The 16,400-nt window shown below is 37.3% G+C and overlaps 2 protein-coding genes across 8 annotated transcripts in view; one reads left to right on the top strand and one right to left on the bottom strand.

Moving 5' to 3' along the window:
• The window catches only part of LOC118451242 (tubulin monoglutamylase TTLL4-like), a 139,049-nt gene that overhangs the window by 913 nt on the left and 121,736 nt on the right, over positions 1–16,400 (top strand). For 3 of the 7 annotated variants that reach the window (XM_085658796.1, XM_035887615.2, XM_085658794.1), the window contains exon 2: positions 981–1,035. The gene's annotated coding sequence lies outside the window, so the exon portion shown is untranslated. The other 4 variants (XM_085658795.1, XM_085658789.1, XM_085658791.1 and 1 more) reach the window with 3 other exon arrangements.
• LOC118451082 (enhancer of split mgamma protein) lies at positions 2,579–4,791 on the bottom strand. Its single transcript, XM_035887239.2, has 2 exons — positions 3,834–4,791; positions 2,579–3,697 (listed from the first exon to the last, which is right to left on the bottom strand). The coding sequence occupies exons 1-2, from the start codon at positions 3,906–3,908 to the stop codon at positions 3,131–3,133; spliced, it is 642 nt and encodes a 213-aa protein (XP_035743132.1). The 5' UTR covers positions 3,909–4,791; the 3' UTR covers positions 2,579–3,130.

The raw sequence follows: 16,400 nt of genomic DNA, 5'->3' as shown, positions 1-16,400 counted from the left end.
CTGCTGCTGCTGCTGCTGTTGCTGCTACTTGTGGTGCTGCTGCTACTGCTGCTGCTGTGCTACTTGAATCCTTCTCATCTTTCTTCTTCTTCTTCTTTTTATTTTTCTTCTTTTTCTCTTTTTCATCATCGTCATTTTCTTCTTCTTCTTCTTCTTCATCTTAATCTTCTTCTTCTTCTTCTCCTTTTTCTTTTTCTTCTTTTTCTTCTTCTTCTTCTTCGAATGTTACAGATTGCCGCGACAAAACGCACGAAATCCCGCGTATTTTCGTATCGCGGAACAAATAGACGTTTTTCATTGGCCCAGTTCTCGTTAAACAATACCTCGTAAGCGTTTCAAATTGGACGGTTGAAATTGATGTTTCGTCTTGGCAAAGAGCCAAAAAGGTGTTCTATTGTAATGCAAGAGTGTTACTAAACATAGACATCGTGTCGTGTCGTATGTATTTGAAAGAAGGAGAAGTTTATCCATGGTGCAACGAGGTAATAAATAAGGGAGAGATTTCTTTGATCGAACATCGTCGTCGTCGAGAGATGTTAGTTCGATCAGTTGGAGGTGTAAATTTCATTGGTTCCCGCCATTGCGAAGAGTTATTCGTTGTAATAATATAATTAATCTTGTCTCTCTCTTTTTTTATCTCTCTCTCTCACTCTCTCTCTGTCTTTCTCCCTGTCTCTCTTTTATCGTAAAGTCATCATCAGTCATTTTACGAGTGTAATCGAACGTGTTTATAATTTACTTTGATAACTCTTTCTCTTTGTCAATCATTCATGTGAAAGTGTTTCGAGGTTAGATACCGTGCCATCCCTTTTTTTCCACCTTCTTTTTCTCCTAAGGTTAGTCGATTTTAGGATGAAATTATATTTCAAGGTTATATATATATATATGTATGTATGTATGTATGTATGTATGTATGATATATATGAGCGCGAGAGTTTTTTTTTATATGTGCATACTAACACGGTGCTATCTCATTTCAGAAACAGAGGAAACGATAAGGAATGAATCACTCGGATTCCATGGAAGTTTCATAAAGTAAGTACATTATAATCAATGTCACTTCGATTCCGCAATTTTTATCCTTGTTATTCATTCGAATAATTGCATGGATGGATGGATGGATGGATGCGTGCATGCATGCATGCATGCATGCATGCATGCATATATGCATATATGGATACGTATGTACATAAGTAGTACGTATGTATCTTGTTTACAACGAAAGGATCTGTTTAACTCGGACATATCGATTTCATTCATTTGAATTTTCGATGAGATGACTTATTGTCGAGTATTAACGTTTTTCTTTCATTCTTTCTTTCTTTTCTCACTTTTTTCCCCTTATTTTTTCTTTCTTTCTTTTTTTTTGTGATTCTTTTTTCTAATTTTCATTAAAAAAAGAAAAAAAAAAAAAGAAAGAAAAATTTAATGAGCCATGATTATGATATGACGACGCCATATTGCAACGATCACGTGATAGGGAAAAGAAGAATTGTGTGTGTGTGTGTGAGAGAGAGAGAGAGAGAGAGAAAGAGAGAGAGAGAAAGAGAGGGAGGGAGAGAGAAGGAGCAAGGTTTATTAATGCAGTGTTTATAACCTAGAAATTGAATAGACGTTGAAACATATTTATTAAAACTTTAGTATCATTTTACTATCTCTACTACAGTAAATATCACAGGTACACGTTTCTCTATCACAATATCCTCCTCTCAATCGAGTTAAGTCGACGTCTTTTTTATTGTCTTCTTTTTTCTTTTTCTTTTTTTTTTTTTCTTCCGCTTTTTTAAATTTCTAACTTAACACACATATCTCGCAAACGATTTATTATATTAACTAAAATATTTATTATATTAACAATAATGTAAAAGACGATCTTCGAAACCCGATGCCCTACGATTTGACGGAGGAGGAAACGCATATACAACAGACGTTTTCATCGCGAGTTAATTTGTGCACTCTGTTCCATCGATTTCATATATATATATATATTTTTCTTTTTAACATTAATCAAAAAGTTTCAGAAGAGAATTTCGAAATATCAACGCATCTCGTTATATCTATTTTCTAAAGAAGAACAAAAAAAAAAAATATCAAAAATAAAAAAGAAGAGAAAAGAGAAGTATTAGCGCATTGGAAACAGAATGCACTTTTATCCGAGCACAAAAATTTTCGTTCGAAGATTTTTCTCGCGAGAAAATCGACTTAATAAACAAGATATGTATATTTCGATAAAAGTATGAAACAAACAATAGAAAAATTTAACCATCGGGATTATGTTAATTAAAGCTTCAACCGTGGCTGCTTATTAATGCATTACGGTCAATTATTTATATATATATATATATATATATATATATATATATATGTACGTATATATATATATAGAGAGAGATCTTAATACTTTCTTCGATCTTATACAAATCGATTAACGCGAAGGAGTTTAGCTCGGGTCTTCTTCAGGTAGATTTGTTCGTATTACGCGAGAATAGAATATTCGGAAGAGGACATCACTAATTCAGAAGTCTTTCGTTTCGTTTTATCTTATTTCACCGATACATTTGAAGATCTTCTTTCATCGTCATCGGTTAGAACGATTTTATTTTTTGTATTATCGTTCGTTCTTAGAAATACTTCAATTTGTTCTTCTTTTCTCCTTCTCTTTTTCCTCTCCTTCTTCTTTTTCTTTTTTTTGTACCTCGTCTTCCTCTATCGTAAACGAGTCATACTGAAACGCAAAACGATCGATACTCTTATCCCACGAGAAAAATAATATAGAACTCTTGAGAGTCTCCAATTATGTATGTACATCCTCGTATATCGATTATTCCGAGATCATCCGTATTAAATCACAGATGAAATTGCACCAGAACCGTCGCACCGCGCGAAAGAGCATCATTGTCGTTCTCAAACGTTTATCTCGTTCTCACGTTGAGAGTTACTTAGGCGTGGCTTTTTTTTTTCTTTTTCTTTCTTCTTCTTCTTCTTCTTCTTCTTCTTTTTCTTCTTCTTCTTCTTTTCTCCTCCTCGTGTATTTTCTTTTTTTTTTCTTTCTTTTTTTTTTCTTTTTTGTTTTTTGTCTTTCTAAGAGAAATTTCAAGGCCAACGCGCAAAAAAAAGTTTTCCTTCGCTTTTACCAGGGTCTCCAGATGGTTTCGTCGGATTTAGCGACTCGTAAGAGACCCTCCGCGAGATGATGATGATGGCTCTGTTGGGGGATGGTATCGACGTCCGTTCTTACTGGAGATGGTTGACTCGAAGCCGGTGTAAGAGGCATTGAATATTCGTCGGAGCTAAGTTCGCTCGATGAGGAAGGCGAGGATTGTGGTGCAGCCACGTGGATGGTCAATGGTCCGGTCTTGTCCATTGAATTTAATTTGTGTCCAAGATGGGTCATCAATTTGGTACCTAAGGCTACATCGACGCCAGGCGTTGCCGCTAGACAACGGCTAACTTCGTTCGCGCAATGCGTATAACCGGCTCTGAAACGATCAGCATCTATCACCGGATTCGCTGATAAACGTTGCTGACGTTGAAGTTTGTGAAGATGGCGAACGGTCAATTCGAGGATATCTGCTTTCTCCAATTTTGCTACGTTTTCCCCGTCCCCGGCTAAAGCCGTCACCATAAGATCCTTCAGCTCGTCCAAGCAACGATTGATCCGTGCTCTACGTTTTCGTTCTAGCATAGGTTTCATCACCTGCAATTTCAAGTAGAACAAAAATTGTTTATAACTAAACAAAAAGAATTACTTTATTCATCGTCGAAAAATTTTCATGCGGATTATTTTATTCTCGGAAAAAAGAAATATGATGGATCATCCAGAACACACTTACCTTTCTATACTGATATGTCCTCGAGATAGGCTGCTCTTGGCCATCGACCATGATGATCTGCTCGTGCATCTGCATGGTTAATCCCTTATTGCTTCTTTCGACGTACTCACAACACCAATTTGCAGCACTTTATATAGTATATATAGTATATATGTGTGTATATAAATATACACATATATATATATATATATATATATGTATATATATATATATGTATCGTGTACACTCAATTTTTTTTCTTCTTTTTTTTTTTTATTATTGCGTGCAGCAATTAACAATAACAACACACTGTTTCGTCGAACTATTTAATCTCTGTCGAAGAGAAAAATAGATAGACAGATAGGCAAACAGATAGATAGACAGACAAACAAAATTGATAGAGAGCAAGTAAAACGGTCGAGCGAGTCAGTCCGTGATCGGTTAAAACGCGGCTCTCCTCGTCGACCTTTCTGAACGATCAGCGTGATTGTGGTGGCTGGTGGGTTCGAGGACGGCTTATATAGCCACGGGCCCCTGCACCAGGGAGGTAAAGGGGCGGCAGCAGGGACCATGGTGGGGGCCAGGCCTTCCGTGGGAACGGTCCGTAGAGGTTGGTTCCCAAGCAAGCACACCACCTGTAAGCGGCAGCTGCCAGACACGCGCCCACACCAAGCCATCGTCACCGTTCCTTCGTCCTTCTCGCACCTACCCGCATCGTCTATCTCTCTCCTCCTTCTCCACCTCCTCCTTCTCCTCCCTTCTTCGTCGATCCTCGTCTCGTGCGCCATGGTATGCATTCTCTCTCGCTCTTTCTCCCTCTCTTTCTCTTTCATGAGCGTGCACGGAAGAACCAGACCGACTATCTCCTCATCCTTGTCTTTCTCATGCAAACAGGAGACTCTCCGTCCTTCTCCTTTTTTCCTTCTTTCCTTCTCGAGCTAGCAAGAGAGGGTCTCTCCCCTGACCACCGTTCTCCTCCTTCCTCCTCCTATCGTGATTTGCTATCTCCCTCTCTCTTTCTCTCTCTTTCTCTCTCTCTCTCTCTCTCTCTCTCTCTCTCTCTCTCTCTCTCTCTCTCTCTCTCTCTCTCTTTCTCTCTTTCTCTTCCTCATCGGCGAAGCGTGCTGGGCACAAGTCCGGCGTCCTCTCGTGAGATCGCGATCCCACCGACTTACACGGCACGTTGCCTCTCCCAATGACGCCAATGCTGATGCTGACGGTGGCTCGTCGACTGCTGATGGCGGTGGTGGTTGTGGTGGTGGTGGTGATGGTGGTGGTAGTGGTCCTGGTACTGGTAGAGTCGTACTAGTAGTAGTGTTCCTTTCGGTGTTTGCTCTTTTCGTTCGCAAGAGTACCAAACGATCTTATCCGTTCGTATGGTCAGATCGATCGATCATTTTCCGCTCATGTTAATGTGCGAAGGCGGCACAAATCGCAAGCCCGCAAAGATAACGATGCTTATTCTTGATAGCGAGTAAGAGGCATTGCCGCCAACTACCAGTTACTCTTTTCGACGATGACATCTCTAATTTGCCGTTAAGCGAAATAGATCAGAGAGAGAAAGAGAGAGAGAGAAAGATTTCTTTACGGGATGACAATTGATTCTCTTCTGAAAGAATTGATTCGTTCACTTTCCATTGCTTTTTTTTTTCTTACGCTATTTCATTCGTACGCATTATTATATATTAATTAATTATTTTATTGTTTCCATTCTTATCACGGTTATTTATATATATATATATATATATATATATATATATATATATAATAGTGATATATATATATGTATATATATAATATTTTGTTCTTTTTACGTTAATTGTCGCTATCGTTTGCATATTATAATTAGAGAGAGAGAGAGAGAGAGAGAGAGAGAGAGAGAGAAAAAATATACGAAAAAGAAAAGGAAAAAAATGTGCTAAAATATATCACGTTTATGCAAGGTAGTATTTACGAGAAGTTCATAAATTGGGAAAGAAGAGAAGAAGGAAAAAAAAAGTTTGTATGGATCGTTGGAAGAGTTCTTCGAGACGCCTAATTTTGGGTAGAGACGGTGGCAGAATTATATATCCTCTCTCTCTCTCTCTCTCTCTCTTTCTCTCTTCGTTCTCTTCTTTTCTCTTTTCCTCATCTCATTTATTTTTTCTTTTTCTTTACCTTTTTTTTTTTCATTCCTTCTCTTTTCTTACTGTCGAGGCAGATATCGTGCTCGCTTATTTCGAAGGGAGTTGAGAGTACTTAAACGTCGTTCGCACCGAATAATTACGCACGCTTCTTTCTACCTGTTCTCCTTCCGTTCCTGTCTTTCGTCTCTTTTGCTACTGACTCTCTCTCCCTCCCTCTCTCTCTCTCTCTCTCTTTCTCACCCTACATTCGAATACACTTCTTTTTTTTGCCCATCGCTCTCTTAACGATCGACCGCGTCATTAACAACTGGCATCAGTTCGATAGAGTACGAGTAGATCGCGAGATAAAGTCGACTCCATTCGATATCTCCTCTCCCTCTCTCTCTCCCTCTCTCTCTCTCTCTTTCTCTCTCTTTTTCTCTTTCTCTTTCACCCTCTCGCCTCTTTTTTTCACCCTTTCCTCTGTTTTGCTCCTCCTCCTTGGTAAAAGAAATCGAATGATCTCTCTCTCTCTCTCTCTCCCTCTCCCTCTCCCTCTCCCTCTCTTTCTCTCTCTTATTTTCTTTCTCTCTTTATTTCTCTTTATTGCTCTCCCTTTTCTGTTTCAAGTCGAGATCCAATTAAAGCGAAAACTGGCACGACTCTCCCCATCCTGTTATTCGATTCCGAAAATTATTGGAGAATCCGAAACTCGCACATTTCGATTTCTGTCGCAAGGGAATTTTAGTAGGGAAAAAAATAGAAAGAAAAAAAAAAAAAAAAAAAAAAAAAAGGGAACGATCGATCGTCGTACTGCGGCGTTTTGCGGGTTGCAATAATTGATGAGAAAATTCTGTTCGGCGAATGAAAAAATTGAAAGAGTTGATTTTGAAGAGGCAACGTTTTATCGACGATTTTTACAAGTTTTTTTTCCTTTTTTTTCTTTTCTTTTTTTTCTTTTTTTTTTTTTTTTTTTTCTTAACAATTTATCATAGATGTTTTTATTTGATGTTTTTATTTGATTACTTAACGATCGTTACGTTAGATTTATTCAAACAATCATGAACTAATGAGGAAGAGTCTACAAAGAGGATCGTAGAAGCAAGCCGCACGATATTATAATTAAGCGATTTAAAAGGCGACGGAACGAATCTTCTAGTTTCTCGAATCGATTTAATAATTCGTCTCGTTAATGCCACGATCGGCGTTACACGCAGTCGTCTATTCCAAGAAAGAAAGAGAGAGGGAGGAAGAGGGAAAGGGACAGATGAAAAGATAGACAGAAAGACAGACAGACATAGACAGACAGACAGACAGAGATCCGAAAGACATTGATTGATCGCAAGCGGCAATCGAGTGCCGTTCTTGCCGCATTTCTTTCCCATTTCTAACGAGATTATGTACTTACCTCTTATAAATAATTGAAATCATTGATATGTGTATACACATACACACAAATATATATATATATATATACATATATGTATATATCGAAACATGTTCGAGACGTGTTATATTTTACATCATGTTTTCACGATTCTCTCTCTCTCTCTCTCTCTTTCTCTCTCTCTCTCGTTCGCGCGCGCTCTTTTTCTTTGATACGAATAATAAGAAAAATCGCACGCTGATGATCGACAAGATTTTTATTTTTTGTGACCTATACGATCATAAATAATTCATGTCCCTTTCTCTTAATTACAAACAAACGGATAGATCCATAAAACTATTCCATTGCTTTCTTTAGATTCTTCGTAGAAACGTTATTTCCATTTCGTTAGTTTTCGAACTATTCCAATAATAATACATTTAGACATCTGCATTCAATAAACATCTTTAATAGCCCGTAGCGGGTACATATGTAAGTACTATTGGGGATCTTTTTGGGATTGGAAACATCCCTAGGGATGTCACGTTCGAGTGATATAACCATTATAGGTTGTAACAATTAGGCCGTAAATGTTGCCGTCGTCTTTATTATCGACATAACGGGAGATAGTTATTCGGTCATCGATTTCTAGCTATATACTTCCAATTCTTTATCAAGAATATAGAGGATATATATATATATATATATATATATATATATATGAGTTCAAAACAAATTTGAACAACAATGAACACGTTTTACCAAGTACTTTTATATAACCCATATACTCTAAAATTACGTCGAAACGTAAGGCAAATGCTCGTAAACATATACAATTCATTGAGGTACGAATGAAGGACGATTTATTAACAAAACTATGTACATACACAAGTTTCTCAGCTGTTAGCGAGAACATATGTTAGTAAGTAGCGCGAGAGCAGTCGTTTGGCACGTGCCATCGAGATCGCTCAACTTCCTTTTCCCTTTCATATGCAACCCCTTGTCCAACTAACCGTTCGTTTCTCATTGCACATGTTGCATTACCAGTTCCCCAGCACTTCGGGGTTGGTTGAATTAGCGTGTATTTATTCTATCTATCTATCGGTATTTTAAAAGTAGGCGGTGTTTTTTTTTCTTTTTTTTTCCCCTTATCACTTTTATGACTCGAAATTATACGAGCATAAAAAAGGAGAGAAGAGAAGAGGTGAGATGAGATGTGTGCGATATTATTTCTCGAGCGTTCCTTTTTGCTTGTAATCAAGTAATCAAGATATATCCATTGGACGTAAACATGAGACTTCCCGCTGAACCCCGTGACCTACTCTACGAGTATGGCGAAATACCTTAAACGTGAAGAAGGAAGGAGAGTTAGAGTCGCTTGTGGTAGTGTGTAGTAAGAGAAGAGTATAGAGTAGCGTAGAGAAAGAAAAAGAAGACGAAGAAAACGAAAAAGAGGAAGAGGAAGACGAAGACGTTGAAGAAGACGAAGATGGAGAAGAAGACGAAGACGAATAAGGAAGGAGAACGGAACGAGGAACGGAACATTCTCACGGGAGAGTAGTTGGCTTCACCTGGCGCCAGGCGTCCGCACATGCTGCGAGAGAGTTGTTCCTCCTCTCCTCTGCACTTCGCCCTATTTAAATGCCCTTTTCGCCCTCCGTTTAATTGAATAGTGTGCCTACGTGCCGTGGCACGTGCTCACAATACCAAAGCGTACGCCGCGCTGTGCTTATTCCGCGTATACACGTGTACCTTCTTCTTCTTCTTCTTCTCCTACCTCATCCTCCTCTTCTCATTCTCGAAACTGCGCACAGTTTCTTGCAAAGTGAAACCTGAATATCTCTTGCCTTCCCGTGACCTTCGACCTTTCCAATTCCACGAGAGATATGGAAGCGCGACCACGGTGAAATCTTTTCCCGCGCTGCTCTTTAACACTTTCTCGTGAGTTTAACTTTTAGGATTCCTCGTGTATCATCTTCGTCTTCTTTTCTCTCTCTCTCTCTCTCTCTCTCTCTCTCTCTCTCTCTCTGTATTTTTTTTTTTCAAGAGAAAAAAATAGAGACAGCATGCTCGTGCGATAACAAACTATCACAAATCGTATTCGTTATGTTTATTAAATTCTCCTTTGCATATTGAAATTTACTTTTATCGTTGGAGATATAAGTAGGCAGAAATTACATAAAAAAAAAGAGGAAGAAAGAAGAAAAAAAAAAAAAAGAAAAAAGAATAATTCAGTCTTGTAAAATAAATAACTTTCGAAGAAAGTTCCTCATAAAATCTCGTGGGAGAAATTTTGCGGATTAGTAGTTTGCTCGATCGGCGGTTAACAATCGATGTTCGAGTTTCTTCTCTCTCTCTCTCTCTCTCTCTCTCTTTCTCTCTCTGTCTCTCTCTCTCCCCCCCCCCCTCTCTCTCTCTCTCTCTCTTTAGCCGCCGGCAGCCGACGTTGTTCGGCTTTAACGGGGGAAAGGAAGGCGGCTTCGCTTCGATAGGACCTCGAAGGCGCCCTTTTGTGGTCCGGTCTCGGGCCCAAGATCGCGCACGTGCTCGGCTTTCCCACGCGTATATCACGCAGCCGGTCTGCGCTCCTAAAAGAAGGGAGAAGGACGGTGAATATACCGTGGGCCCCCATTGTATCGGGCACGGGCCTTAGACACTGGAAATTAAAGATCTCTTTCTCTCTCTTTCTCTCTCTCTCTTTCTTTTTTTTTTTTTACCTCCTTCCTTTTTCGTGTAATCCTCGGAGGAATGCCGCAACTATGGATTTTATTATATCCATGTACATGTAACATTGAGCGGTATATAACGGTGATAAAACAAGTATGAGCGTATAAAACGGTGTGTAATTTTGATTTTACGGTAAAAAGTAAATTGTTACTATTGAAAGTAGAGAAGGAAATACAGACAGACGCGCACACTGAGAGAGAGAGAAAGAGAAAGAGAGAGAGAGAGAGAGAAGGCAATGACATGGTTTCTCTCAAACAACTTCACCGCGTATCTTTTTTTATCATAAAAAATTGTCTCGATAAGAGACGACCGGTTCTTCTCGGGAACGAACCGTCAAGTTAGAATTTCCACGCTGATTTTACAATAATAATCCTTGTAGAAAACAAATTTAACAGTATCTTCTTCGACGATAAATAGCGTCATTCATCGGTTTATTTTGAAAAATTATTGAGAATAGTAGGTTTATTTAGACAGCGGGGAAATCGGATCTGTCGTACGGTTTCTGTACCTACATATATATTTATGTACATATGTATGTACTTAAGATGTATTTACGAGTATATACTTTGTAACTGTTGTTCGCGAAAGTAGAGAGTAAATTGATGATGAGTCAAGATATTGATCGGTGTATCTTTATCGGAACACCTCTCTCTCTTCGTTGAGAATTCGGATATATATACATATATATATATATGGATATCAATGATTACGAGACAGCTCGCACGTTCTTAAAATCGAACGATAATCGATGATCGATGAACGAGAAAGGGAATGATACTTCTTTGCATGATACGCGTCTCGTAATGTCGTGGTTTAAAAAAACGTAGAATATTCGGGGGTGGGTTAGTTGTGGAGATGAAAGGGGAAGGACCACCTACATACATAAAGCGTTGATCTCCTCAGGTAGAACGATCGTGAAGCCTTGCAGTCTTATCCCGAAAATTCCTAGGAGGCTGCTGACTCATCGTTTCTCGTCATTTCCGTCTGGTAGATCCTTCCCCCACTTTCTGTCTCTCTCTCTCTCTCTCTTATTTTTTTTTCTTTTTTTTTTTTTTTTACATTCCGATCGACTTAATCCGTCCTCGCAATAACTTTTTCTCCTCACATTTTTTTTCTTTCTTCATTTTTCCATCTCTCTACCTTTCTTATTTTCTAAGTTTTATCTTTCTCCTTATCTGTTTTATCGCATTTTGCAAAATGCTCTAATCGAGCGTAAGCACGAACGATCGTTTCGATTAATTAATATAATTATTCGTTAATAATAATCGAAAGAGAGTTCGATTCCAGTTTCGTTCCATTTTCGTCGTGAAAATGTTTGTAATAAGAAGAAAACGACGGGGAGGGATTAAAATAATAAAGGGAAAGGCGCAAAAAAGAAGAAGAAGAAGAAAAAAAAAGAAGGAAATAAATAAATAAGTGAAAAGGAAAAGAAAAGAGAGAAAGAGGATAAAAGTAAAATCGTAATCGTAACTTAAAGAAGGTTATATGTGGATTTTATTTGGAAGACTGGCACATCGTCATCGACAATGTCAACTATATACGTATATTGAACGTATTTTGTATTTAATTTGATGCCTTTTTTTGAGAAATTTATTATATTCTTCATTAAATGAAAGGAAGAGAGATCTGCTTTCGATTACCCTATTCTGTTTTCTTTTTTCTTTTATTTCTTCCTTTCGCTCATAAATTCCTCCTCTCTCTCTCTCTCTCTCTCTCTTTCTCTGTTCGTTTATCTCTTTTCCTGTCTATCTCCATACGAACAACGAAATTCGAACATCGAGCACATATAATAGGAAGAAAATAAAATGAAATAAATAAAAAAAGAAAAAAACGAAGAATAAAAATATCAAAAAAAAAAAAAAAAAAAAAAAAAAAAACAAAAAAAAAACAAAAAAAAGAAAAAAGAGTAAATAAATAAATAAAAAAGAAAAAGAAAATAATACTTCGTGATTTCGCTTTAATCGAGCCGGAAGCCTTCGTTAAAGGGGAGTATCCGTTAATTGATCCTACCTCGGTGATCGAACAAAAATATGTACCTGCCGGGGCTTCTCTCGTTCGCAAGTGACTGAGTGCGTGAGTGCGTGAGCTCGAATGAATGAGATTGTGTATGTATGTGTGTGTATGTGTATATATATATATATATATATATATATATATATATATATATACATACGTATGTACGTATGTATGCGTTACCCACGTATACGTAGATGGGTGCGTGTGTGTGGAGAAGAGAGAAATAAGAAGAAGAGAAGGAGAAGACAGATAGAAAGGGAGAGAGAGAGAGATAGAGATAAATAGAGAGAGAGAGAGAGAGAACGAGAGAGAGAGAAAGAGAGAGAGAGAGAGAGAGAGAGAGAGAGAAGCACGGCACATTTCTCGTTCCTGAACTCGGAGATCTAACTACCACCTGCCTCATTTTCCCACGAGACCGGAGCAAACCTTTCGAATACCGATGAGATAGACGAGGACGAACTTCTTCTTCTTCTTCTTCTTCTTCTTCTTATTCAGAACGGGGCGGGAGGGAGGGAGGTAGGTTAGGACGAGAAAGGGAGAAAAGAAGAACAGTCGTGGCCTTTGGTAAAGAGAAGAAACGAGATACATAGAGATCTCTTTTTTTCTTTCTTTCTCTTTCTCTCTGTCTCTCTCTCTCTCTCTCTTTCTCTCTCTTTCTCTCTCTCTTTCTCTCTTTCTCTTTTTATCTCTTGTACGTGTGCGTGCGCTCCCTTTTGGTAAAGGTGAAGAAGGAGGAGGAGGAGGAGGAGGAGGTGGGGTTAAAAGAGACTCGCGACGCGATCTTCTTCCTATGGCGGAGCAGGTAGAACACGTGCTGGCACGAGGTGAGTCAGACGCGAGAATATATCGAGACATAATCGCGTATTTTTCTTCCCTCTCGTTCCCTCGTTCTCTCTTTCGTCCTTTTTTATTTATTTTTTCTTTCTTGTTTCTTTTTTTTTTTTCCTTTTTCTTTTTTTTTTCTTTTTTTTTTTGTTCTTTTTTATACTGCATTTTATACATACATACATACATATATATATATATATATATATATATATATATATATATAAGTACGTATATATGTATATATAGTTTCTCTTTTCTTTATTTTATTGCAATCGATAGAGGAAGATGTATTTTTAAAAAAGAGAGAAAAAAAAGGGAGAAGGAAAAAACGTACGTGATAGTGTGTTTCTCAGCACGAATTCAGCACTGTCTCTTTAGCATTAGTGAAAAAAAAAAACGAAAAAAAGAAAAAAAGAAAAAAAAAAGAAATGGATAAAGTTAAAGAGATATTTCTTTCGATCGAGGAACGTCGTCGTCGTCGTCGTCTTCTCTTCCTCGTTTTCGTCGTGTTAGTCAACATCGGCCCAGGTATAAAATTAAGGGTGCGTGCTTTTATTTATTTTTATTTATTCTTTTTTTTTTAATTTCTTTTTTTCTTCAATTTCTTTCAATTTCTCTCTTTTTTTTTCTTCTTTTTTTTTTCTTTTTTATATTTCATTTCCATTTTATTCCGCTTATATATACCCTTTATCGGCGATACTTAGTAAAAATTTTTTTAGATCGCCGAAGAGTCCACGAATATGCAAATAAAGTCGATGGGCCAAATTAAATTCGATATTTGGTAGAATCGTCGTTTCGTCGATTCGCAACTGATAAATCGATTTGGACAGTTGCATTATATTTTCTTTTTATTTTTTTCTTTTGCAAATGACTTTGTCCCATTCTCCTTCCTAATCCCTTCTATAGATCAATCGAATTTAAAGCAAACAAATATATATATATATATATATGTGTGTGTGTGTGTGTGTGTGTGTTGATATCTTGTGAGTTACTTGATATTCGAAAGTGGATTAGTTTAGAGATATTTTTTTGAAACAAGATCGAAGGAACGATGTTAGAATTTTTAATTCGATTCGTTATTGCATTGACGTTTCTCCTTATAATTATATTCGAACGTAACTAATGTACATACATTACATATTAGCTACATAGTAAATAAGTCGAAGAAAGTAAGTAGGTTATATGTGTATGTATCATTTAAACGACAAGACACGACTGCGATAAGTTCGTTGTTAATAATAGGTTTGTGCGAAAATACCGATTACGAATGATCAGAATTATATTTCCTTTTCTTTTAATTATATCGTTAAGTTACTTGACGTAATTGCTGCGACGAGTTTCAAGTATCAAAGCGTTCGTAGAGACAGATCGAATGAGCGATCAAACGAGCGAGAGAAAGTGGTAGAACCAATATGTCGCATTGATTATATTCATCGGAATAAAAACAAGAATATCTGTCGAGAATGTGCATATCGACACGCGAGCCAGCACGAGGATAGTCGACAATTAAACCGATGATGATAATTGAATGGGACTACGTGACACCGTTGTCGGGGTGTACCGTGCCAATCGATGTTTGCTCGCTTCTGTATGCATGTATGTATGCATTTAATTGCTTATTTCTTTTTAGCCGTTATATCCATATATTAAGAATAAAGTGGAAAGTCAATTTTCGATGATTCGTGTTAATCGATCGACGACATTCGTTTAATTATCCTTTCGACCTCGTCGATACGTTCACAAAATTTTGTTACGAATTATTTTTAACACGAGATATCGAGGAACGTATTCATTCTTGCAGTTAATTTTCTTTCAAGGAGGATACTCATTTTTGGCGCGACGATGACTCTCTACTTGTTATTAATAAAAAGAAAAAGAAAAAAAAAACAATAAAAAAAAAAAAGAAAAATAATAAAGAAGAAGGAAAAAAAAGATATCGACATACCATCGCAGGTATCGTACATTGTAAACGCATGTGACGGTAATTAATCGTCAATATGTACCATACGTTGTGCGGAGTAATTATTTCTCGATTCGATCGAAAACTCGTCCCGCTGTCTCGATAGGAAATATGCGAAAGACCAAATTCTTTTTTCGCAAGTATTCATGTTCGAAGTAAAGTATATATATATATATATATATATATATATATATATATATATATATATATTCAGAAGACATACGCGTTTCACAATCATACGTAAGTAAATATGTAAGTTCGCATCCTTGGAGAAACCTCAACAAAGAACTCTTTGATCCGATGAAATCTGATTTTTCAAGGTTTTACTTATAGAGAAATCGATCGATAATACGCGAACTCTTTGCCGTCAACGAAAACAAATATCTCGTATATCTTGTTTATTTTTTTTTTTTTTACTCATTCTCTCTCTCTCTCTCTCTGTCTCTTTCCCTCTCGTTATCTTGTGATTAAGCGCGGTAAAACATCTGAACGAAAAAAAAATATCGTCGAATGAACTTATCGTTGCGTGCACTGTCTTTCGTGACATTAGAAACGATTTCTTTCCTTTGGAATGTTATATATCGTGTATTTTACTTTTTTTCTTTTTTCTTCTCCGTTTTCTTTTTTTTTCTTTTTTTTTTCTTTTTTTTTTTTTTTTTTTTTTCCTTCTCAAACGAAAAGAGAACACGGCGCCTTCTTCTCGATATATGTCCAATGCACGTGTGGTGGTGTTATCGGCATCTTTTTAGGGAGCCTCTTACGAGGACACCACAAAGAATCCTTTCATTGCCTAATTAGGATACTTTCGTGACGTTTATACGTGAACGAATGAGTCCAACTTTAGCAACGTGCTTGTGCTTCATCGTCAGTTATATATTACTGTTTTTCGTAAGATTAACGATCCCAAAAGGAATAACTAATTCCTCGTGGGCTTATATCAAAATGACTTTCGTCTTTTATACGAGATAAATGGTATACTTAAAAGTTTCATTTGAATTCTACGTGGATATGAATATTTATGATAATACTTAGATTACATTTAAACTGAGTTATAATTAGATATCCTTTTCATTCGTGTGAATTTTTATGAAAAAGGCGAGGGAAAAGAAAAAAGAAGAAGAAGAAGAAAAAGAAAAAGAAGAAAAAAGATGGGAAACGTTACGCCTCCTTACTAATATCGACGAAGACGATGGTGGTTTATATTAGCACGAGCCCCCTTAGGGCTCCACCCCTCTCCCTCCCTCGATACGAAGGAAACAAGATCCCATACGGGTGTTGTCCTCTCAACAGATTCATTTTTCTTTCGGTTCAGACTAACCGTTCCCACACTTTTCGAGCCATTGAAGAAGGGTAAACCAAAAGAATTCACCCCTATGTACTAACTACGTAGGTGTTGGAAGAGTAGAGGATCTAAAGGGGCTAGAGGAATCCATAGAAATTAAAGGGATCCTCCTTTCAGGAAGTTTTTCTATTGGGTAGCCTGCAATACATACGAGCTGACCTTCTTCCCGTTCAATAGTCCCAACAACCGTTTCCGTATTTTCCAAACTTGACCCTCTCTACCTCCTCTCCTTCTTCTTCTCCTC

The sequence above is a fragment of the Vespa mandarinia genome, chromosome 8 (genome assembly GCF_050613455.1).
Source record: "Vespa mandarinia isolate Hongniang chromosome 8, ASM5061345v1, whole genome shotgun sequence".
In the NCBI taxonomy this organism is placed as follows: Eukaryota; Metazoa; Arthropoda; class Insecta; order Hymenoptera; family Vespidae; genus Vespa; species Vespa mandarinia.
The sequence above is the reverse complement of the archived record's forward strand: the minus strand, read 5'-3'. Positions and strand labels throughout refer to the sequence as shown.